This window comes from Penicillium malachiteum, assembly GCF_028827825.1.
Source record: "Penicillium malachiteum strain IBT 17515 chromosome Unknown utg000002l:1.0-8849297.0:1.0-8852440.0, whole genome shotgun sequence".
NCBI lineage: Eukaryota > Fungi > Ascomycota > Eurotiomycetes > Eurotiales > Aspergillaceae > Penicillium > Penicillium malachiteum.
Genome location: NW_026643095.1, coordinates 5,828,948 through 5,852,124, shown reverse-complemented (window position 1 = coordinate 5,852,124; position 23,177 = coordinate 5,828,948). Strand labels below are relative to the sequence as shown.

Genomic DNA, 23,177 nt, shown 5'->3' with positions numbered 1-23,177 from the left:
AACTTGAAATAGAGTACCTTGCATGTGAGCTTAAGATTGAACATTTCGCAACTTTCCAAGTCCTTTATAATTACTGGCATGTGTTAGTTCGAAGAAACTGTGGAAATAAATTTTAATATTGGGCTGGGAGTACTAAAGATAAAGAGAAAGAGCAATGTCCCGAATGCGAAAAGTCCACAGCCAGTAAGAAACTCCACCCAGATTGTGCTTTGGGGATAAGAGGATATCGGTCATGAACGTTAGATAATTGCGCCCATATGAAATTCCCTCATATCGCCCGCTCTATCATGCAAACAAAGAGAGCAACACCGAGGAGCACGCAAAGAACTGAAGTCCCCCAGGGAAAGCCCCAGGAGACAGAACCCGAAGAAAATGACCAGCCATATGCACCATGGAAATAAAAAGATGAGATAGGTATTCAAAACGAACAGAAAGACAAGTCGGCGCCATGATAGCAAAATAACCATCGTATCAGTCGTTTAATCCTCGCCCAGGCTGTCACGAACACAGCGACGCACACGCTTCTTGAACTCGGCGGGGTCCTCACGCCACAGACGAGCGGCTTCAACGTTGGCAGGGCTCTCGTCGTTAGGGCTGGAGAGCATGGATATAACCGAAAGAAGAATCGTCTCAGGGGTCTGGACAGGCGACCAGCGCTCTGCAGCAGATTCGTATCCATATTTGTCCTCCTCGGGCGGATGCAGAATAGAGATGCAGACATCGCCGTTAGGGTAAACTATAGAAAGGATATGGTAAGTATAAATTCACACCGTCCAGCCGTATAAACTCCACGTCTTCTCCAGCCTTCTGGAAAATGTGGCACCCCACGTGGTCATGTGGCGATCACTTACTATTAGGGTGGAATAGCGAGGACTCAAACTTCATCTTGGGAGGCATATGAGGGTATTCAATAGGGAAGGTGAGGCGAGCACGGAAGAAACCACCTGGAGGAATATTAGTATCATGGTATCTAATTTTGAAATGCGTGAGTGCCTCAGGGCCTAGGCTGCCCGCTGAGACTTTTGTCCTGCCACAAGTACAGTAGGACTAGGGGGACCTAGATGGAAGAATAATCCGTACCTCCATAGAGCTTGACATCATCGGAGATCATGAGCATGACTTCCCATTCAAAGATGTTGTTGTCGACCAGACCACAGCTGATGCCGGGAATGTCCTTATCGGATTGCATCTGGTGCAGCTGGCGGGTCAGCATGCGGCCAGCAGCAGTGGTCGCCATTTTGTGGAGATTGCTAAGTGAGTAAAGAGGTGGAAGGGAGTCTGAAAATCAATGATTTCACGATTCTGGATTATATATTGGGTGAAGTTGTGACTGTAAAGAGCACATGAATGAGGGGAAGAACACTCACCATGCGAGAAAAGACCTGAAGGCGGTGAATGGAAAGCGGGGGGACGGTAAAGTAAAAGGGGCAGATTGAAAATATGACCAAGGCGGTGAAAGGTGGCGGTGGCGGACCTCAACCAGTTGATTACTAGGCAGCATATGGATGCAGTGTCCACGGGTCAGTTGCCACTCTATAGATGGATTAGGGCAATCCATAATTTATTTGATCAAATTCAGTTACTATTGTTTCTGATAGACTTTATTTGAAAAAGTGAAAAGTAAATAAAGGAAACTAAAGAGAGTTATATCAAATTCTGGATTCACCAGAGTTGTGGCTAGGAAACACGAGTTGAGACAACCAAAAAGCTTTACAAAAAGCAGATGCCATATCTTCTACTTTGACAAGTAGCAGATTCCAATCCAACCTGGAGTTGGAGAGTAATCTATTCTACGGCAGGGGTGCCAGCAGAGCCATTGTTCTGACCAGAGTTCTTGGGCATCATGATGAACAATTGGGCACCGAGAACAAGACCTCCTACCACAAGCACGGCTACATGCATGGCAAAGGTCTTGCCAATGACCTTGTAAAGACGAACCCGGCTAGCCCAGTCAAAGGTGGTCCAAGCCTCCAGCAGACCAATCTTTCCACTGCCACCCACAATTGCGGGCTGGACCTTGCCACCAAAGGAGCGGTCAAAAGGCACAATAGTCTCCTCCTCCTCAGGCAGCATAGAAGCAGCAACACGAATGAAGACAACACGGGCAGGGATGGTGATAATCAGAGCAAGAAGAGCAGGGATGGCACCGAAAGCCAGGGAACGGAAAATATCCTTCATGCTGTTATCAGCACCTGGGGTGATGTTGAATGCACCAGTGAGCTTGGCAATAGCCATGGGCAAGAAGAAAGCAGCAGCAGCCAGAACATCCTGCAGAATAGCAGCGGGTACAATCTTAATCCAAGAGCGCCAGCTAGGAATACGCTGGTAGAAGCGCTTGGGGGAGGGCTCAGTGATGACAATGTGAACCCAGGCCATCTGCCATGTGCACAGGAACACAGTGACGATAGACTGCAAAAAGAACTGACTCAGGAAAGAGCTAGAGCTGATGGGAATAATAGCTGAAATGAATCCACGGGCCATGTTCCAAGCCAGGAACATACTCAAGCCACGGAAGCGCGACCAGAAGCCAGCACGGGAGCGGAGGTGCTTAATAGTGGTACGCAGCTTGCTGGTGATAGGCTTGGGAGTTGGAGCCGCAGCAGGCTCAGGGTCGTTAGGGTCAAATGGCTTAGTAGGGTCGTTATTTCCATCGATTCGCACGTAGATATCTGGGTTAGAGTCCTCAACAGCCGCAAGGGTTCCCACAACCAGGCCATATGTGTATTCAATCTATCGTTGTTATTAGCATGCATGTTTTGAGCAGAGTTTGAAGGTACAAATTCACTAACCGATCCTAGGATCAACACAAAGATGATGAAACTCAGCGCAAAGAGGGCAACAAGGCCACCAGGAGTCTGCTCATCCTCAGGTTTCTTGGGTTCCTGAAAGTGGGTCGAGGCAAGCTCGACACCACGGCGCATCAGATGTGCGCTGACCGAAGACATAGTGAAAATGGCCACAAGATACACAAAGTGAACTCAGTGGGAGAAAGAAAAGAGAGACAGAAGAGTTGGAATGAGGGGGATAAGCAGTGGGCGTTGCGGCGGTTTTGAATGGACGAGGCTGTGACAAAGCAAGGCAACAGCCAGGGTCTCCCCACTCTTCCGGTATCCACGCAGCCACTCTTTTACTCTCTATGTCTTCTACAAAACACGACTTGGTATGTTTACCAAAGTAAAGATGGATAATCCGATTGTTTTCTTAATTATTCTGGCTTTCCATTGAATATTTTTCACTTTTTCACCACTTCCAACCCTCTCCCAACATCACCATGGGACCTTGGAAAACTCTTTCACACGAGCTGGTTTAAATATAGCTCCCCCCTTTAACTCCGGCAGTTTTTCTCTCCGATCCGCCCGATGATGCCTACTAGCACTGGCCCCCAGGACCCTGATTGGGGCCAAGGGTCCTAAGTGCAGGACACTAAGGCACTGGACTGCTCTGTGCAACCAATCCAGAATCGCACTTGTTTTACGCCATCGCGAAAATTTACGAGAGTTGGACCCTCGACCACGCTTTGAGCCTCAAAGTGGGGGGAACTACCCAAGCGAGGTCATCCGAATGGACCTGAATTGCTTTGGAACAACTGAGTCTGACTGAGTCTCCACCGCTAATTTGGACTAGTGAGAAAGTTTGCGTCCTAACCAAACAGAAGGCGAAGAAATCCTGTTATGATGCAGGTTTTCGAAATTGTGAGGATGTGAAAACTTTACAATAGAAATAGCCCTCTTAATGCTGTTTTTTTATAGGTACAACACAGCATATTCTCACCTCTTTGAAAGGTCAAACCCCCAAAATAACCTCGGAGTCTTTGAACTACCTCTATAACGGGTGCTACAATCCAGCAAAGATCATTCTGGGGTCCAAGTTTATGATGCAAACCATGCACTATTGGCATTTCCTAATACCTTAAGCAGATTAAACATGATAGAACTTCCTTGGCTTGTGTTTTCAACAACAACTTGAAGTACACGATGCAAACATCTAGACCATGGTCGACTTGACATCTATCTGTACGTTTGTTATATCTTATTGGATCTTCAACATAATGTGTGGCTCCATGACCGTCTTGGCTTCAATTTCCACCGGCACATACAAATAAGCACTACTGATAATCCCGTGGTCACTGATCCACTTTTATAATCACTATTACCGAAAAATGGAACAATGCCAGTCAATATAATGTGTGCTCCAGGGCTATACATTCAAGTTCAAGTTGTCTGGTGCTTGAAGCAAACCTTGGAACTTGAAGACATCATATACCTTCACCCGTGGACTAAGACCAGAATATGCTACAACTAATATGATGGATTCCTCCCGAGGTCCACGGGTCTACTATACAGCATTTGAGTGATAAACACTCCAACATGGAAGGTTGAAATCCCCTAATTGAGATATTTCTGAGGGGCTCGGAGCTCTTGATAGCCCTGGATTACTCAAATGTTGATGAATACCGTGACTGGAATCAACAAAAGCTCTAATGCACCACTTGAGCATTTGATGATTAATACTGATTTTAGGATATAATTAAACCTTCGAACATTACCTATTATGGCTCAAAGACCTGAAGTATCTATATAGAACTTGAGTGTGAGGTACTACAAAAACAGGCAGGCAACATGATGTTCAAGTTTTTCAGGCGAGCAGATCAGCCTTGGAAGTGACGAAACGTTTTTGATTTCTTCATATCACCGCCACTATTCACGTGTCCTTACATCCATTATTTTCAACCGTACATCCTGTCATTTCTAGTCTGTGAAGCTAAAATGATGTTCGCAATTGCTCAAAGATGTAAGTACACCTTGGAGAGACAAAGAATCCACAAAGAAAAGCTCCCTAAATCGTCATTTCAACAAGGTCAACGATGGGTCCCACGCCAACCTTCCATGATGCGCCGAATTCCAATGCCTTTTCAACGGTCGCATTCTCCCAAGACTTCAAGTGGAAAGCCTCGAAGGAAGTTCCATTGCTTAGCCAGGCTTCCCCATCTGGACCAGCCGAATACATCCTGTTTATAATTCAAGATCAACTCAAGAGTGGCACAAGAGCTGACTACAAACTTTAATTTAGAACAACCGGCGATTCCATCATCAACTGGGCCCGACAGGGCTCCTTGTACCCCCTGACCTTCGGGCTTGCATGCTGCGCCGTGGAAATGATGCATATGGCGGGTCCACGCTACGACACCGATCGCCTGGGTCTTATGTTCCGAGCCTCGCCTCGACAGGCAGATGTCATTATCGTTGCGGGAACTTTGACAAATAAGATAGCACCTGCGTTTCGCCAAGTCTGTGACCAGATGCCTGAGCCACGTTTTGTCATCAGTATGGGTAGTTGCGCGAATGGTGGTGGCTATTACCACTTTAGCTACGCTATTGTTTCGAGGTTGCGATCGGATAGTACCAGCGGATGTCTATGTGCCTGGATGTGAGTTAACTACGAGAATATAATGCTCCACATCAGTACTCATGTTTCATTCTTGTGACAGGTCCCCCGACCACTGAAGCGTTGATCTATGGGGTCATGATCCTGCAGAAGAAGATTCTGCGTATGTGGTATCAACGCTAATACGGTGGATGATGGACGCAATCATATCTGTGCTTAAACTTATTTCTTTATCCTGAGACCCATGTTAGTCCAGATTGATTAAAGAATGCAGTCGTTCCAACTCGATTCATTTCGAGAGATAAAAAGTATCCACACGTTCAATATCCCCATTCATACTAATCGACAATACGCAGTTATAAGACTACCTAACTCCTACTTAACGCACTCGAACTCGATGTCAAATGGAACTCCAAATCACATTCATTAAATATAGCAGTATTTGCCCCAGAAACCACGTCATTACATTCACATTCATATTTCCCATTTCCGTGTTTGTCATTCCACATTCTCAACAATTAAGTCGATCATTAATCTAGTCTCGCTTCAGCTCCTTATCAAAGTTGCTTTTGAGAGAGTCGAGAGAGCTCTCTATTTAGAGAACAAGCATAGCGGCGAACCCAAGAGCACCCAAGGCACCACTTCCAACTGTAGCCATTGGGTGAGCTCCAGCAGTGCTAGAGGAAGTACCAGTGACGGTGCCGACAGTTGTCTCTGTGGTAAGAGTACCTGAAATGCTAGTGGTGATCTTCTCTGTGGTCATAGTCGCGGACTTGGTGAGAGTGCCAGTACTTGTCTCAGTGGTAAGGGTGCCGGAGACACTAGTGGTAAATGTTTCGGTAGTCTTTTCCGTACTAGTCTTGGTACCGGACTCGGAGCTGTTGCTGGTAACAGGCACAACCGTAGTTTCAGTAGTGAGGGTTCCAGAGACAGAAGTAGTGATAGTTTCGGTACTAGAAGGAGTTTCACTGGCAGAGTTGCTAGCCGGAAGAGTACTTGTCTCAGTAGTCTGGGTTCCCGATGCCGAAGTTGTGAAAGTAACAGTGGTGGAACCAGAGGCAGTGCCAGAAGCAGTGGCGAGGACAGCTAAATTTCATAGTGAGCTGAATGTACCCTATATGATATCGAATTTAATAAACCGCATGTGATGAACGACATACAAGAGCAGCTGCTTTGTGCTTCAGCAACAACTTGTGAAGCATTGGCGCTAGGGCAGGCCTCGGTAGTGCAGTCACGAATGCCGTAGATGTAGTCCTGGCTCTGGCAAAGACATGCTACATCCCCAGAACTGCAGCCAAGCTCGGAGGCCTTGGCCTCCATGTTTGAGAGACATCTTTGCTAGATTATGTCGTCAGCAAGAAGTCATGTTGATATCAACTGGGCAGAACGTACAGCACAATCCGCGGCAGAGACCGTGCCAGCGGTGGCTATCATAGCCAAGGCAATGAGCAATGACTTCATGATTTATAGTTTTCCTGAAGGAGAGAGATGTATGTAAAGATGAGGTGGAAAGATAAGGTATAGATCAGATGATAATTCAGAGTCAAGGTAAACAATCAAGGAGGCTCCCAGTGCGGCACCAAGTCCTTTTATAATGAACAGGAGATGAAATATTCCAGTCGGACAAGCTATGGACTAGAATTCAATAGCTTATCCCATCGCTCTTATCTAGCTTTTCTTGTAAGACATACATGGCCACTCCATGCCGGACTTACGTATACACGGCACTGCATATCAGCTTTAGAACTGGGTTGGGGCCATTGAACTTGACCTATATTGGCAAGAATCCTGACAAGGAAAGCAAAATAAAATTGCGGAGAGCGGTCAAAACTCACAATTTCAGGTGTGATGTAGCTGATTGGGGTATACGTAGTACAGCGTGTCTGCATCACTGCCAGTGGTTCGCTGTCCTGCATGAGTGATGCCCAACCCAACGTGGCTAGCAGGGAATTTGCTGTATCCAGCCACAGTCTCTCAATACCAACTTTGGAGGCCAGATGCTGTAATGCAATGATCAGATCAAAGGACTGAGAGTTTGCTCTTTGTAAGTTGATGTGGAATTAGGCAGGACGTAAATCTGGATTTAGAATGGATCGGCTATTGAGGATAGGATTTTGGGGCTACAAGGTACACAAAACTGGGTATGGAGGAGCTATGATGCATAGGTTGCAGCTTGCATGAACCAATTCGTCCAGCTCATACTAAAATTCTTTCGTCATGGAGCTTTCCCCAGGAATCTTGACCATTAAGATGGGGATTAGAGATAGAAAGCAAGAATATAGCTGATTTTTAGTCATCGACTTAATTCTAGGTATGAAATAACAAGGAAATGCGGGTGGCGTTAGATTCAGCCCTGGGATTGGGACACAAATCTTGGAAGTGAACCCTGTATGTTGTGGCGCGACAGATCATATCCAGATCATGGCCCCGAGCGCACTAGTGAATTCTCCCGTCACCGCCACTATCCTCCGATTCTCCGAACACTAAGATGCGGCGATATGTTTTCAAGTTTATTCAGATGTTTCTTAAAAATAAAAAGACGAAATGAAATGCAATTCGTCTCATGCACATGTGCATGCTTTGTCAACGCCATACAAGTAAAGATTCGGGCGCACGTTGCGTCGCAAGAAGACACGGCTGGTTGTAGTTGAGATGCAAATTTATGAGACAGAATGATCGTCATATGAATGCCGCTTTCGAACTCATCCTCTCATATACATTAGAGGAGATCCTGAGATCGTCTTGATCCTCGTACGCAGTGCTACCTCCAAATACGAGATCTACAGACATCTAGATGGTTGACCAGTTGGTCGCTTAATCATCAGCATGCACCTGGGCAGGTGCATCTATGCGGTGGTTTGACAACATTCATCTTCGCAATTTTCGGTACTCTGCAAATCTCGATCTGCAAAGTTTTTGTGGCGATTCTTTATTCAAATCAGCTCTAGCTCTTTGCGCGTCATTCAAGTTGGTTAGACAGCCCGATATCGCCAAGTGCCTATAGAGCTTCACAATTCGGTTCAGTACGGACATCCGGAGTAGCATCGCTGGCGTACGAAATTATGGAGCCTATTCCCAAGATTTACTACTACAGGTCAGAGCCATTTCTATGGCTCAATTTCAGCTAGCCACGCGTCATGTAATGCAGGTTCTGAGAGGCCAATGCGAACCCATGTGTTCGCTACTTGCAGCGAGGGGTTCCTTGCAACCATGTCCAGCCTTCTTACATGCAGGGAACAATATTTCCAGTGCGGCCGAGAAATCCTATCACCCTTATCGACTTCTAGACTTTTTAACCAGTGTCTAACCCAAAAGTCTGCTCCCGCGATGCAAGGGGCTGAGATAATGGTCTGACCCCAGTTTGAAGTCAGTTTTCGACACCCTGTACTAGATCTGGATTCATCATGCAACCTTACGGGCTGTACGGAATAAAGGAAGGAGTATGGAATATCTGGAAAGTATGCCTAATTCGTGCCTTGGTAAAAATCTAACGAAACAGGTGCCCAGATTCGTTTCCTGAAATTGATATGCTGGATATAATAAGAGCACAAGAAAACAGTGTCCATGACGACATCTGGATATTCTGCATAAGGCCACGGAAAAAGCGAATGCCACCTGGGCACAAACTTTGCATAGCGTATGATAGATAGAAAATCAGCTGATCGAGTACTCAAGTCGGCCACGTACCAATGCATGCATCAGTATGTAGGATGCTTGCATGCGATGCTAACGTACAAAATTCTGGGCTTTTACCGAGTATTCCATACTTTCCTACACTCTTTACTCTCCAATCAAGGCGACACGTTATAGCAAAGCAACCCAAGTCTTGAAGTTATTTCAGGTTCTCAATAGATCTCTAAAAATACATCCTTCCGATACATCTTCCTCGATGATTCATCCAGTCATCTGATTCAAGTTTAACCCTGCTGCGATGTTCAAGTTTAAATATCGGCGCACATTTCTCAGAAAAGGTTCTCAAAAGACTTAAAACCCATGGCACATTGGTTAAGTAGTATCGCCGTGAGCTCCACACACGGTATTCAAGTTCAAGTTATTATATGAGTCTGATATCCTCAGATATACTTTACAATGTTCGGATGAAAAGTTCAAGTTATTATGTTGAGATGTTGAATATTAGCCTGGCTTTCATCCCAACTTAATCTCTACGGTATGCTTTAACTTGACGTTCACAGCTCGAATCTGGTCTCTAGAGGCAGTCGGCCTTCCATTTTATAACAGAATCCATAAAACAGCTCATTCAACAACTTGAAGTTCTATATGCCCGGGTACTACTGATACGATAATGGCAGGTGGCCCATGCGTTAAGAGGTTGTTTAGCGTGAACTGCGTCAACTGGTGAACACACCGCTTATGTTCAATATAGTATTGTCTATGCCACGTGGTCATCACTGGCATATTCAAATGTTTCCGGTAATAACTTCAAGTTGCCATCTCTCAGCACTTGATGCCACAAACCTTAGGGCATCACGTTTAACACCGACGGGGGCTTACTGGTGGTAACAAATTATCCTTAAAGCCCAAGGGGAACGCCAAGTACCGTGAAGAATACAGTGGCGTGGAATAAGGTTAACTCAATTAACACATCGGCAGAAAACACCTCAATAGAATCTCCTGGGCAAGGGTGCAAAGTGAAGGGGGCGTGCGGCAATTCAACTTCGAATCACGGGCTTTCGACGCCCCATTACCTCAAGATGGATTCTCCAGATGCAGTGCTATCTAATCAACGGTACTTTTCCGTATTCCGCACAGGCAACGACATTCAAGAGAGTGGATGACCCGCCTATTAACATTTTGTAACGCGTCTTCTAGGCAGAAGATTACTCTAATTATGATACCATAAGGCTAAATCCTACGGGGCTAGTCCGTACAGAGCTGAGCAAGTGAGTATACGGGCTACTCCGTGTTTGAACAGGATTTGCATACATCCCGTGATGAAGATCGATTCTGAGCACTGATTATCCCGTCTACCCCGCAACGGACCGGATATCAGAGTGTCTGGGCAAGTGCTAGATCTCGGATTGCCTTTTTAGTCGGGACGTGGCTGAACATGGCTGGTCTTTAGGTGTACGGAGAACCCGGAGGTGTATTAATCCAAATTACATTATTGGATAGAGGATTCGGATCTACATTTTAGTAGTAAATTGCTTGTGGGCGAAGAGAAGGGATAACTTCGGAAAGCTAAAATGCGCTAACATTGAATAGTACTGTTAGTAGTACTCCGTACATTGTACAAACTTGAAAAGGACTACTGAATTATGCTCGATGAGTATTCTGGGCCGAGGATCAGCCCAGACCCGCTGTACTATCCATAACCATGGTTGAGACAAAAAGGCTTGGGTCGTATCCCCAGAATAAGCACTGAGACTGATCAACAAGGCTATTGTGAATTGAGCTCACACAAGCATTTCTTGTGTTATTTTTCTCATTTTTCTTTAGTCTCCTTAGCGGAAAAGAAAAGGAAAAGACTCCAAGACCGGTTAAAGTGCCCCATTTAATATTTGGGCTTTTTTTTCCCTCGGATGTGAATCGGGCCCACATGTCTCCATCCGGACTCCATCCAATCCATACTTGAGATGAAAAAATTTGATAATCTAATCCACCACGAGGATTTGTTCCTATGAAAAAGCACCAAAAAATTGACCGACGCAGGGGTCGAACCTGCAATCTCTTGATTCGTAGTCAAGCGCCTTGCCATTGGGCCAGCCGGCCTTGTTGAAATGATTGCAAAAGTTGGTTACATGAGCGGCAGAGAAGTGTAGTGGCAAAAGATCAGATTGATCATGAACACAAAGGCTCATATAAGTCATAGTAGAGATATACACATACAATATTCTATCAGTACAGAAAGAAATGAGAACAGAAGGAAATAATGCTTGCTATGCATGGATACTCCATAGAGTGAAAAAAGACCATAAAAAGAGAGTGAAAGACCTGCCAGCGCCGCGCCCAATATGCATAATTCGTTTTTAAGGGTGTTAAGCCTCTTAGACTTCTTCAACCTCCGTCACAAAGATCTCTGGAAGTAGACCGGTCTTCTCGGAGTAAGTTCCATCTTCCACCTGAATATCCTTTGTATCCAGGTTGTGGCGCTCATCCCGCTTTTGGCAAAGGCCTAAACGGAAAGCAACAGACATCACCAGATGGCCAATAACGAAACCTAGCAAGCAAGCGACCAACCCAGCCACGGCACCCAGAAAAGCGGGTAGAATGACCGGGCTGATCAATCGCAGGAAACTATGATCATTCTTCCGGCCGTGTGGGCGACGATGTGAGCGGTGGGAATACGAAGCGGGAGCGAAGTACGGCGAGAATATATATCCAATAGTGGAGTCAGGAGAAGGTTTCGCAGCAAGACCGGTAGATTGAGACGGCTCGGTATCAGCAGATTCAGCTGTTGCCTGAGTTTTCGAAATAGAAGTGGAATCGGAATTCTGTTCCGACTTTGATTCCGAGTTGTTCACTGTAGACGAGTGCTTGTTGTTTTGTTTGTGGTCGGTGCCAGTGTGTTTCAAGAGATTCCCCACTTCAGACTGCCAGAACTTCATGTGCCACTTTTCACTTTCCGGGGTTCCCTGACTGGATTTTCCAGGCTCAATTCGAATTTTGGCAATGCGCAAACTGCCATCGGGGTGATCCAGCAAATCGAGTACCACAATGTTAGGGGTAACAGGGTCGCCTTGTCGATTAAGCAATTCCACGCGGACCCGCACAAGACTATTCGGGGCCCCCACTTCATGACTCGATAAGGGTCGCGCATCTAACGAGTAGTAAAGGTGGACTTGTTCTTCGATGTGTGTGCCTTCGAAGCGTGGCGCTTTCACGTGCATTGACTTGGATGGTGGGAAGACGCGATCGTTGTTGGCGTACAATGAGCCATCTTGCATGGACCAGCTGATGGACTATTGCGGGAATTGTTAGTTTTTGCTTAATGCTGGTACCCCTCATCTGGATTTGTTTCTTATTTGATGCGCTTTCATTGGAGTCTTCATCACTTATTACTTACCAGGTATGAGCTTTCTTGGGAACTGGGTTCTGTGGTAGCGTCCGTAGGAAGATAGGCGAGGTGAATCTCGTGAGTGGCAGCGAGGGGGATCGCCGATGCGATCGCACCAAATAAGCCGAGGGCGGACCAAGGGAACCGCATTTTGAATGTGAGAATGTGAGAAGGTGAAAAGAGTAAGGATGAGAGTGAATAGAAGGAGGAACCAAGGGGGAAATGTCAGGTAGTTAAGTGTCTAAGCCCAAGGCTGCCAAAATCCGACCCCAAAGTGTGTTAGATGTAGCAAGGCTTAAAGTGGATCTAAGTATTTTGGTATTTTAATAGAATTACTTTATACGAATTAAATTGTTTTTTATAATTTTCCCTCGAATCCACTTTACTTTACTTTATTTTTTTTTTGGTGGATGATGATTCGTTCTGTAATTTGGATGCCTACACTATAATCTACACTCTCCCAAGGCTCACTCACTCAGTCTCACCAAGGATATAGGAATTTTTCTCATTTCCCCATTTTCTTTGCCTCTCAAGCACTTAGCGCCCCAGAACCTAAGCTTTTTCCCCTCCCCCTGCAACCTGCGAGTTACTCCGGATACAGAGGGTGATTGGTGCCGATGGAGACAAGGGTCCAATTTAATGGAATCACAATTGGGTCATCGGGCCTTTCCTACCACTTAGACCAGGTTCTTCGAGTCACAATACAGCATCTTCCTATCAGGAATAATGACACTGATGATCTTTACCTCTAGGATCTGCGAGATGCTTGTGATACGGGCTCCTGCCTCTGCTCCCCAGGTATTCCGTAGCCTGCCGCTCCTTTTTCCCTTATTAACCATGATCGGCACGGCTGTGTTTGAGTGGAGCTACCCTGTCTCAGAGATTCAGAGGTTCAACGGTTCCATCCGAGACAGTGAAAATAAAGAAATTGACTAAAAAGAGCTTCATTGAAAATCAGGTAAGAATATTGCTCATCGTGGGTTTCACCTGGCGCCTTATCATCGGGGCAAATGCAATATCCACTCTCGTAAAGGACCACCTGGGCAGGGTTTAACGTTGCTTTGTTTTTTCACGCTACTGAACTGGGCACCCAAATCGCTTCAATTAAAGACGCCCTTTCAATATAATCAAGAATCCTTGCTCAGCTGCACATGTGGACAGTTGGGCATGGTATTCCCATGATACCGGTAACGCTCAAAAGGCATCTTTGTCCAATGTCACCTAAGAGTGCGCCACTCATTTTGGTATCACACGCGACCCAGGATGACTTTGTGTATATACCGAGATACCCTGTACCATGATGGTTCCTGAAAAGGCGATCATGATGCATCAAATCACGAAATCTATTCTTGGCTGAGAACATGAGAAAGATCAGCGGTGGAGTCATTATTATCTTGCAGCCTCGAGCTAAAACTTGAGCCACGGGAACTCCGATACTAGTACCACTCGGTCCATGCTTGATGTTTGTGATTCTTCCACGCGAGATTTTATGCGAGAATTTATGCTGACCGGAGTTGACTCCATAAGTGGATTAGAGGATAGTGTGGATTTAAGAGAAAAAAAAAAATCAAACAAGCATGACTCGCAGCTAAATTTGGCTCCGCGATTGCCCGCATCTTGAAGGAATTTTCTCCTAGTAATTAATACTTGTCACAGCCCTGTGGTTTTACCGAATGTAGTATTACCTGCGATTTTGATGCATTTTTGTATCTTCATACAAACAATCTATTCATCGGTTATCCAACTCATTTTAAAATTCAAGACAGGGTCCACGGGTATTAAACTAAATTGAGACACGGCATACCAACCACAAATCATCGATTCCACACTGGAAAAGAAAGGGTCTTGAACTGAATCAACTCCACAAAACAAACTCATTGATAGTACGGCGCTGTCTGCCAGAAATGGCATCGAGAAGCATTGGTCGTATCACGCATCGGCCCAATAGTGTGATTCCCAATATTAAGCACCATGTTCTGTGGACCATATCGTTTGAAAGCCGGGCCCAGTGCTGATTTGGGGGCGCCGAACTGAGCAAAACTAGTAATGTAGTCCTGCACTATCAGAGCAACGGTCTCATTTTGAACCTTGAGCCCCGGCAAATCCCCATCATCAGCTGACTGACCCTTGTTGTAGAAGACATATAGCATGTCTAGGCCATGCAATCCGGGAGGAACGTTAAATTCATATGCGAATGTCTGGTTTCCAAATGCCCAGTTGAGGTAATCGACATTGCACTCGATAGCGGACTCCCCGTTCGCGACCGCTACCCGCGTGAAGGGACTGTTGTAGCCATGGCTACCATTGTATACTGGCGGATATAGCACATCGGTGATATAGCTCGAGACGTTGGGCTTGACGGAGGGGTAGGATTTCTTCAGCAAGGTGGCGAGGTAGGTACTACTGTTCCTACTATCTGGAGAAGTGAACTCGATACCCTCATTGGAGGTGTGTCCGGTCATGACAGTTAAGTTATGATCATATCGACCTTCGAGTAAGAGCTGGCCAGGTAATTTCGGCACAAAAGTACCATCCACAACTGGGGTGTAAACAAACTCACCCCAAGAAGGCTTGGTCGCGATCTGATATGCGTTGGCTGCAATCAGTTTCTTCGATGAAAGTTTCCGCGCTTCGGCAATCGTGCTAACGTTAAGAAGCTTGAGGAACTGCTGCAGAGCCTGCTCTGGTTGTTTGTCATCTGGTGTGGGAACCCATCCTGGACTTTGCACAATCGCTTGCTGAAACGGCGATGTCCCATTCTGGCCCCCATATGCGGTGATTTGATGCATTATGGAGCCGCCCCCGGCGGAATCCCCCATCACTGTCACTTGATTAGGATCGCCCCCAAACAGATGGATATTCTTAGAAATCCAATCCAGGGCAAAGCGTTGATCATGCAGTCCCGCATTCGCAGTTCCATTGGCCATAAGAGTATGACCTCCAAGCCAACCAAACGCACCAAGCTGACATATCATTTAGTTAAATCCTGCCCAGGTGGTTCAATGAATATTTGGGAGGAAGTAAAACTTACCCGATAATTTATCGCAACAAAGACGACCCCATCGCCGACAACAGTACTCCGGTTCACCAACCCTGAAGGATTCAACTGCGTTTTATCACCTTGCGTGAACCCGCCCCCATCAATCCAAACCAATACAGGAGCCAAAGACTTCCCCGAAGAAATTCGGCTACTGCGCGACCGGTTGAATACCTTCTCGGGGACAACCACATCGAGGAAAAGACAATCCTCCGTTGTGCGTGGGTCTGGTTTCGTGGGCACATAGGGATAAGAAGAGATATTTGTCGAAAGATTAAACTGTGTTCCCTCCGATATGCTCAGCAGGAACGCAGGCTCAATATACTGGAACCAGATCGGAACTGCCTGGGGACAAACACGTCCAACTGTGCCATTTTGGACCTTCGTGCGGTTTCGTGCTGGAGCAACAGGTGCTCGAAATCTCAGATCTCCTACTGGAGGTGCTGCATAGCGGATATTGCTGAAGTTGTACAAGCCTTGGGCACTCTGAAGGATCTGTCAGCATATTGGTCAGGAATGTGTAGAGAAGTTCGGGAATGCTGACATTGAATGAGATTGCTTGGTGTAACTCGTAGCCGAGATCGACGATTGGGAGATTAGATGCCGAGCAAGTTGACAATGTAGCTAGTAGTACGAATGCTAATAACTTGAACATTGTATTGGTTTTTGCTTCAAGTTCTTTGCGATATCAATTTTCTTTTTCGAGTGGGTTTAGTCTGTGTGCAACAATTCTATATGAAAACGTCGAAGCACATGAACTCGTCGCTCTCAGACCCTCTACGGAAGGAAACACAGCGCATTTATGATAGAGTTAAAAAGCAGAGTGTTACATATAGAATAAAGCCTCAAAAATAAGATGCTGATCTTTGATATTCATTGCTGGTACAGAATTATGCATGATAAACTCTTGAACTCGATGAGCGGTCAATGGCCCTTCCTTTTACTGCATCCGGCGTGCACGTTGCACGTCCCGTTAAATGACATCAAGGATGAGCTACCGATATCCACAATCTCCAATTTTCTATGTTAGTTTTAACGAATAGTTATGAATTATGCAAGGAAAATGGTCTAGAACATGGAAGCGTGGGACTAGATTTTGGTAGGTTCTAAGGTTGTGCTACGTGACGCGCTCAGTTCGAAGGTGGATCTCACGATGATGATACTAGGTGTAAAGAAGCCTCAACTGAAGAAAATTGCAAGCAGCGAGCACTCGAGTGTATCATTCTGTTCCCTATAATAATTCAATAAGCCTTGTCCCATTTTCAAGATTTTGAATGGTCTGGAGCCTGAGATGTTGCTCATCATGCCGAACATTTGAAGCAGACGTTCGCACTAAAGCGACCTCGGTACATGTATGCGTAGATCATCAAGTTCCAAGGTTTGAAGCAATACTGATAATTAGCTACTAGATAGCTTCAGTTTAAAATTATGCAAGGCTTGACCCAGGCATTATATTATACCACTCTCCCCCGGGCCTAGGTGACTAAATGATTCTTGGTTGAACTTGTTACATTTACTCTACGAAAGCATCTGATGCAACATTGTGACGTTCCATGCTTTCAATACAGTAGATCAGTAGCTTGGACCCCTCCCAATAAAGCAGACTAGTTAATTGAACTTCCATCACAGTTCCTAGACAGTATTGAGTGGTCGCATCTAGAATTCTGCCTGCATTTAGGTCAACGGTACTCCGTACATAGCCCTGGTGTATCAAAAATTCGCTTCAGCGATTAACGATCATCCACCTCACGAATCTTAAACTCGAACATTGCATTCGAGGCGACCTCATGTTCATTTTGCAATTTATTAGCAGTCTCAACCCCAGCAGCTGGAACGCGGTACTCGAATCGTTTCCCCGGAGCTGGGACTGTGCCATCCGGTAAGGCATACGGAAAGGGAAGATACTCAGGAAGCAAGCCCAATTGAACAAGCACAGTTGCTTGATCCCACGCAATATGCTCATGATATAACCTGTCTCCTCGGATATTCACCACCGAGGTGAAAGGAATACGAAGAGACTTTCCAGTTGGAGGGATACCAGGGACCCTAGAGATGAGTTGTTAGCTATCCGTAGAGAGATTCAGAGAGACTGAACAAATGAAGAACTTACAGCCAATCCACTTGCTTCACATGCGTGAGACAGAAAATGAATTCATCAACGATTCGGTCGGTGCCGACCGTACGGCTAATTAGCTCCAGTGCCGTGTCATCTGGATTGTTGAAAATGAAGTGATGAAGATAGAAGTGGCTTAAATTAGCGCGACCAATGCCTCCTGTCATCTAACAGATTACACATTAATATTCCCGATATTGACATTAAAGCGGCAGATCTCTCTCAACTCACAGTTGGAACATGGTTTACGTATGGTTCTTGAACCATCGTGGCCATAGTCTTTTCAACTGATCGATCGCCAAACTCGTAGTGAGTGTGCTCATCCCAGATCTTTTCAAGATCAAAATAAGGACCGCCAATGATTTCTTTCAAGAAGCCTAGCGTACGGGTATGAGCCACACCCGCCGTTGAAATTTTGAAGTCCGGGTGGCCGGGGACGATGAATCCTGCGGAGGCAATGTCTGGGTAGATGTATACCTTCTGATAATCATTGCTGGCAATATCCTCTTTCAGGGAGTTGTGTACATGTAGAAGGGTTCTTTTATCTGTTTCATCCCAAGAATCAAAACAGACGACGACATCTACATCATCACAGACGAAACGCAAGGCGTTGTCTGGCGATTTGCCATAATCGGCCTGGGATCCATATACTGTATAATTTCAAAATTTATCAGTACTCGTGAGGAACAAGACCTTCACATATTGATAGAAGCTTGAACAAACCTATCAATCCAAACTTATTGGAAGTGCACTGCGGAAGATCCGATAGGTGTTTTCTAGCTTGAGAGCTCAGCTCATGAATTGTCTCAGAGCTACTGTTTGCATCAAGAGTTATTTGAGCAACTGCAAAGCCTTCTTCCGCCCATTTCTGGAGGGGTTCTGGGTCTAGTGCTTCATTCTTGTTTTGACAGTCGGCAAAGCATAACGGCCGGAGGATAAGTAGCCCTGGTCCACTGCCGAGGTGTGTAAGCGGAGGCTGGATCACTATGTGAGGGCCGAATGAGATCGGTCTAGCAAATGGCAATCTTGAAGTGTCAGTCATTCTGCTCCTGTTCAAACTGAGCAAATTTCTTGGAATTAATATCCAGATTGGGAGTAGTTGATAGAAAGAAAGTGTAGATAAGTGATCTGTAAGACAAAACCCTCTCCGTTACCCCACCCCACTAGTGAGAGCGGAATAGCGAACGCAGTCCTTGTGAACTTGAAGTAAAAGAAGCCATTTTTATAGATATTTTGTTGATTATTATCAGTAGTGATAGCAAATTGGGATAATCGCTCTATATACTTCATAGATCCTATACAATGGGTACACGTGACTCCGTGTTGACCGACTCCGCAGACTCCGCATAGCTTTCATCTTAACATCCACGCGTTGCCCATCTCAAGATTGGGTGAAATCTCCTACACACAGCCTCGTCACGTTATTCCAATTTATTCCATAATACAAATTGCATCATAAGAACCTTGGACAACTCCCTCCACCTCACAACTTTCGAAGCCCTCCGCTAGATGCGCGAGCTAGCTCTTCCCACAAAATGAATACCGTCATGCAATCCTCCCTCTCCGAGGTCGAGGCTAAAGTCAATGCGCTTCTCACGACTCTCACTACCTCCCCAACTGCTGCTGGAGCGCCGGCTGCAGCAGTCGCCCTACTCAACGCAGACGACGCCCTCTCATCCTCCTTAAGAGCACTCCGAAGACACCAAGAAAACTACACCAAAATCCTCCAACTCCGCGCGGAAGCACAAAGGCTAGAGGAGCGAGTGAAATCAATTGTTAAAGACGTTGAAGAATTCGACAAGGAGATCCAAACAGCCTGCGGCGATGACGAAGAGAGCGACAGTGATCTCGATTCCAACGACGAATACGAGACCAGCCGGAAATCATCTCGAAAAGAGATCGACTACAGACTTCTACTTGATTTTGCGCGTCGCATCAGCAAGTACAATCATGAGGCCGCCGCAGATGCAGAGAATGGGGCTTTTGCTTCAGGTAAACAGCCGGGCTCGCGACTACAGATACCAGACAAGGATATGACTATGACGGGCACGGGTGCGAATGGAGAGCCCACCACAGAGCAAGGGGCTGAGCCGGTGTCATCAGTCACAAAGACTGCGACACAGTGGCTGGACGATTCTGCAAATGTTACGCGCGAAATTTACATGTTGCCATACCCGATGGAGGAACGGATACGAATGGGATTAATGGGCCAGGTTCAGCTCGCCGCGGGCACTGATCCTGATAAGGAGGTGGAACGATTGATCTGTGAAGCTGAAGGGCTTGGGGTTGCAGAACCTCCTGCACCACCTCCACCTGTCGACTCAAGACAAGAAGAAGCTGCTAATGCTGCAGCACAGGCTGCTTCGGCTGCTACTGGTGTGGTCCGACCACCGCCGCCGGTCGCGGCACCTGCGCCAAAGCCAAAGCCCAAGGCTACTCTTGATCTTGATCTGTACGACCCTGACGACGATGACTTTTGAGAATTTAGCGTGCAAAATGCTCTTGTTCATGATGATACCAGCTATACCACCTAGCTCAGACGTTTCAAAATATTTCCAAAGGAATCAATATTTCTTTCAAAACAAAACTCTTCTCCGACAATCATTGGAAATGAAGCTGGGCTACACTTTGTGAACCCACGACTTAGCCGTCACCCCTCTTAGCTTCTTTCCATAGGAATAACATGGGATCGCAAAAAGACACCAAAGTGTGCAGAGCGCCATGTTAAGCATGATAGGTTTTACAAATCCACTTTCAGTAACCCACACAGTAATAAACTTGCTAAAACCGTAGCCCCAGAGGTTCTTGTTAACAGTGACTGCAACCATTACTGATCCAGCCACAGGCTTATAGCTGTCGACAGCATAAGTGCTGACAATGGCTGGCAACGCAGCAACTTGAATACCCGCTGCAGTGTACCCGATGATGACAATAATCTGAAAAGAAAATCAGATTAGATCACGTTCATGTAATTCGAATATTGTCGGGATACTTACGCGCCAGTCCCATTTATACTCGTAGCCAAAGGCGACGATGAAATTGCCAATAATCATAATCACGACATAGATGATCATAGTCGGGAGTCGCATTTCTGGCTCACGAATGCCACCATTCTTCTTAGTCGCTCTCATAGAGAGCCAGTCTGACAGAGGTCCGTTAGTAGCCAGGCCAATGAACGCGCCGATGAGAATCGCAAAATTGAAGAATCCGATGGTTTGACTGTTGAAGTTATATGGAGGTTCTGCGAAGGCTTGACTTTGCGTTAGATTCAATGTCAAGAAGCAACTCGCCGACCAAGACACTACAAAGGCCGAGAGTTCAACAATAGGGAATGCGAGCAGCTTCCATGGAAGCCAGAAGCTGATGAAGACGTCCTTAAGTGTAGTTCCATCCACCTGCCACAACTTGAACTGATTTTTCGAGGGAAATCCCTTGTGTAGGTATGGATCTTGGTCTCCGGAACTTTCTGCTTCGGCCGTCTCTTTATGTGTCACCCCTGCTGGCTTCTCAGGATCAGACTCATTTGCAGTTGGTAACGTATTCTGTTGTATATTGGTGATTTTGGTCGGGTGTATACGGTGCCATTTTGTCTCTGGGAATAAGAAGATCAAGAATATAAGCGACAGGCCTAACAGTCCGACGTTCAGCCAAAAGAAGCTGCGCCAGCCAATGTGTTCTGCGATGGGACCAGCGATAATCGGACCCACGGTCAGAGACCCGAAGTAGAAGGTGAAGTAGAGGGTGTTGTAAGCGCCTCGCTCGTGAAGAAACATAATGTCTGCAATTATCTGGGGCTGTGTGGTCTGCAGCGAAAACAAATATGATGAGTTCCAGCCATGTGATATTTATATCGCGAATAGACTGGTGGAAAGCTCACCTCAGCAGGACCAGCACCTATCCCATTAAGAACGCATGCGCCCATATAACTAGCATAGCTAGGCGCTAGTGCTCGCCACACATTGCTTGCAAGGCATATAAGAGTTGAAAGGATAAGGACCGGGCGGCGACCGAATAAAGTCGAGAGAGGAATCCTGTTAATAGCATGGCGTTAACATGTATCTCATACGCCTCATATACCTCATATCAGTCTTACCAGATGAAATTGCTGAAACCGAGGACCAGTATACAGACACCGGTAAATTGAACCACATCGGATAAGCTTCTGTTGAATGTTTTCTCCATTTCTGGAAACATAGGTGCCAGTGCCAGAGGCCCAAATCCCTGACTAAATGTCGTTAACGTGACAATGGTCATGGTGCTCATTTTCCAAAGGCGGCTCCAGTTCTATGATGGAATTCTCGATTAGCATTTGACCAAGCTTCAACAAAAATGTAAGTATACATACCAGAGGATCATGAGGGTCTTGCGAAGGCTGAGGCACCAAAACGCGATCTGATTTAGACGAAGATTTCACGAAATGGTGCGAGCCAACATCAGCCATGATTTCCGTACCAGGCAAGATGATCTGGCCTATCTCCGCCTCGATCCTATGACAATTGTTCAGTACTTGCATATTGAGAATAAACTGGGCGCACAAACTGATGGAGAACCTGATAATGAGAGTTGTTAGTTATGCCTCTATCCCAGTGGCACATATGTAAGTTGATTTTCTGAGAAACTCACGCCTTCATTGTAGTTCATCTCCATGTTGGATAGCTGCGCCAACGAGGCACGTTCGGAACGTGAAAAATCCGGTCTATGATAGTCGAACGGTGTAAACCTTTGAAGGTTCGACGCTCAATACTGTGATAAATTTCCGGATGATGAGTTGCTTTTATGCCCCACATGTGTAAGCTTTCATAGGAGAGTATTCAAGAGCGGAATTAAGACGTGTCAGATTCATCATTGCCGATCCCAAAATTAACTTGCCGAAATAGAGCCTAAGAGGGGAGGTCAAGGCCCAAAAAATACTCTGGCTGGAGGCCTGTAATCTCCAATATCAGTCAAAAGAACAGAGAGAACCATTTAGGTATCTCTTTTGCCCATGTTTTGAGTTTGAATGGCTGAACAAGGCTTGACTGAGTCGTCAATTAATCAAATAGAGGTTTAGACATGGGACCATTAGGGCGGAACACCAGTACCAACAACCCCCAGATTCCACTTTGACCCCAGATTCTCCCCCGCATTGTCCATGTCAGCCGGGGTAAATTATTACAGGATGATTTGATCTGGCTTTAAACTTTACTGAGTCGCCTATCATTGCCACGAGATTTTATACGATAATTCCGCACGGCATTTTCCCGCAGTAAAGCCTATACTACAAGTGGTGACTAAAGAAGGGGTGCGGAATTTGATCTCGTGATTCACGTAAATGTAAGGCCCCCGTTGTGCTGCCGATATAAAAGTTATTCTAAAATTGGGGTCATGTCGTTGCTGAAGTCTCTTAAGTGCTCTATTATAATCATCATAATTGATTGATATACACAACGCGTTTGGAACATATTTGTAGGTGGATCAGAACAACATCAATGTTGATGTGACCAATCTTAGGCTTGAGCCAGCCTGCGAGGCACAAAAAAGCGTTTAAAGTGGCAGGCTCCGCGAGAATACGTTCAATTGACGTTGAGAACCAAGGGTAACTTTAGTAAGACTATGACTTCGCGAAAGGAGCCCCAATCCCAATGGAT

The 23,177-nt window shown here is 45.9% G+C and overlaps 9 protein-coding genes across 9 annotated transcripts; 2 read left to right on the top strand and 7 right to left on the bottom strand.

The window, feature by feature from the left end:
• Positions 1-479: 479 nt before the first annotated feature.
• On the bottom strand, positions 480-1,237 carry N7483_005147 (putative ubiquitin conjugating enzyme; the record flags this gene model as incomplete). Its single annotated transcript, XM_057088584.1, has 3 exons — positions 480-736; positions 852-944; positions 1,081-1,237. The coding sequence occupies 3 exons, from the start codon at positions 1,235-1,237 to the stop codon at positions 480-482; spliced, it is 507 nt and encodes a 168-aa protein (XP_056948413.1).
• Positions 1,238-1,785: 548 nt separating this feature from the next.
• N7483_005146 (uncharacterized protein) lies at positions 1,786-2,945 on the bottom strand (the record flags this gene model as incomplete). The annotated part of the gene is made up of 2 exons (XM_057088583.1): positions 1,786-2,730; positions 2,790-2,945. The coding sequence occupies 2 exons, from the start codon at positions 2,943-2,945 to the stop codon at positions 1,786-1,788; spliced, it is 1,101 nt and encodes a 366-aa protein (XP_056948412.1).
• A 1,919-nt stretch (positions 2,946-4,864) lies between these two features.
• On the top strand, positions 4,865-5,568 carry N7483_005145 (NADH-quinone oxidoreductase; the record flags this gene model as incomplete). Its single annotated transcript, XM_057088582.1, has 4 exons — positions 4,865-5,010; positions 5,071-5,324; positions 5,386-5,427; positions 5,489-5,568. The coding sequence occupies 4 exons, from the start codon at positions 4,865-4,867 to the stop codon at positions 5,566-5,568; spliced, it is 522 nt and encodes a 173-aa protein (XP_056948411.1).
• A 412-nt stretch (positions 5,569-5,980) lies between these two features.
• On the bottom strand, positions 5,981-6,846 carry N7483_005144 (CFEM domain-containing protein; the record flags this gene model as incomplete). Its single annotated transcript, XM_057088581.1, has 3 exons — positions 5,981-6,471; positions 6,546-6,723; positions 6,778-6,846. The coding sequence occupies 3 exons, from the start codon at positions 6,844-6,846 to the stop codon at positions 5,981-5,983; spliced, it is 738 nt and encodes a 245-aa protein (XP_056948410.1).
• A 4,544-nt stretch (positions 6,847-11,390) lies between these two features.
• Positions 11,391-12,550, bottom strand: N7483_005143 (uncharacterized protein; the record flags this gene model as incomplete). The annotated part of the gene is made up of 2 exons (XM_057088580.1): positions 11,391-12,305; positions 12,410-12,550. The coding sequence occupies 2 exons, from the start codon at positions 12,548-12,550 to the stop codon at positions 11,391-11,393; spliced, it is 1,056 nt and encodes a 351-aa protein (XP_056948409.1).
• Positions 12,551-14,274: 1,724 nt separating this feature from the next.
• N7483_005142 (uncharacterized protein) lies at positions 14,275-16,092 on the bottom strand (the record flags this gene model as incomplete). Its single annotated transcript, XM_057088579.1, has 3 exons — positions 14,275-15,363; positions 15,432-15,923; positions 15,982-16,092. The coding sequence occupies 3 exons, from the start codon at positions 16,090-16,092 to the stop codon at positions 14,275-14,277; spliced, it is 1,692 nt and encodes a 563-aa protein (XP_056948408.1).
• Positions 16,093-17,167: 1,075 nt separating this feature from the next.
• On the bottom strand, positions 17,168-18,592 carry N7483_005141 (uncharacterized protein; the record flags this gene model as incomplete). The annotated part of the gene is made up of 4 exons (XM_057088578.1): positions 17,168-17,483; positions 17,548-17,717; positions 17,782-18,200; positions 18,274-18,592. 4 exons carry the CDS (start codon positions 18,590-18,592, stop codon positions 17,168-17,170), a joined length of 1,224 nt encoding a protein of 407 aa, XP_056948407.1.
• Positions 18,593-19,085: 493 nt separating this feature from the next.
• On the top strand, positions 19,086-20,030 carry N7483_005140 (uncharacterized protein; the record flags this gene model as incomplete). The annotated part of the gene is made up of 1 exon (XM_057088577.1): positions 19,086-20,030. The coding sequence occupies one exon, from the start codon at positions 19,086-19,088 to the stop codon at positions 20,028-20,030; it is 945 nt and encodes a 314-aa protein (XP_056948406.1).
• A 141-nt stretch (positions 20,031-20,171) lies between these two features.
• Positions 20,172-22,197, bottom strand: N7483_005139 (putative MFS transporter; the record flags this gene model as incomplete). The annotated part of the gene is made up of 7 exons (XM_057088576.1): positions 20,172-20,486; positions 20,547-21,353; positions 21,428-21,581; positions 21,644-21,834; positions 21,896-22,037; positions 22,090-22,100; positions 22,174-22,197. The coding sequence occupies 7 exons, from the start codon at positions 22,195-22,197 to the stop codon at positions 20,172-20,174; spliced, it is 1,644 nt and encodes a 547-aa protein (XP_056948405.1).
• Between the last annotated feature and the right edge of the window lie 980 nt (positions 22,198-23,177).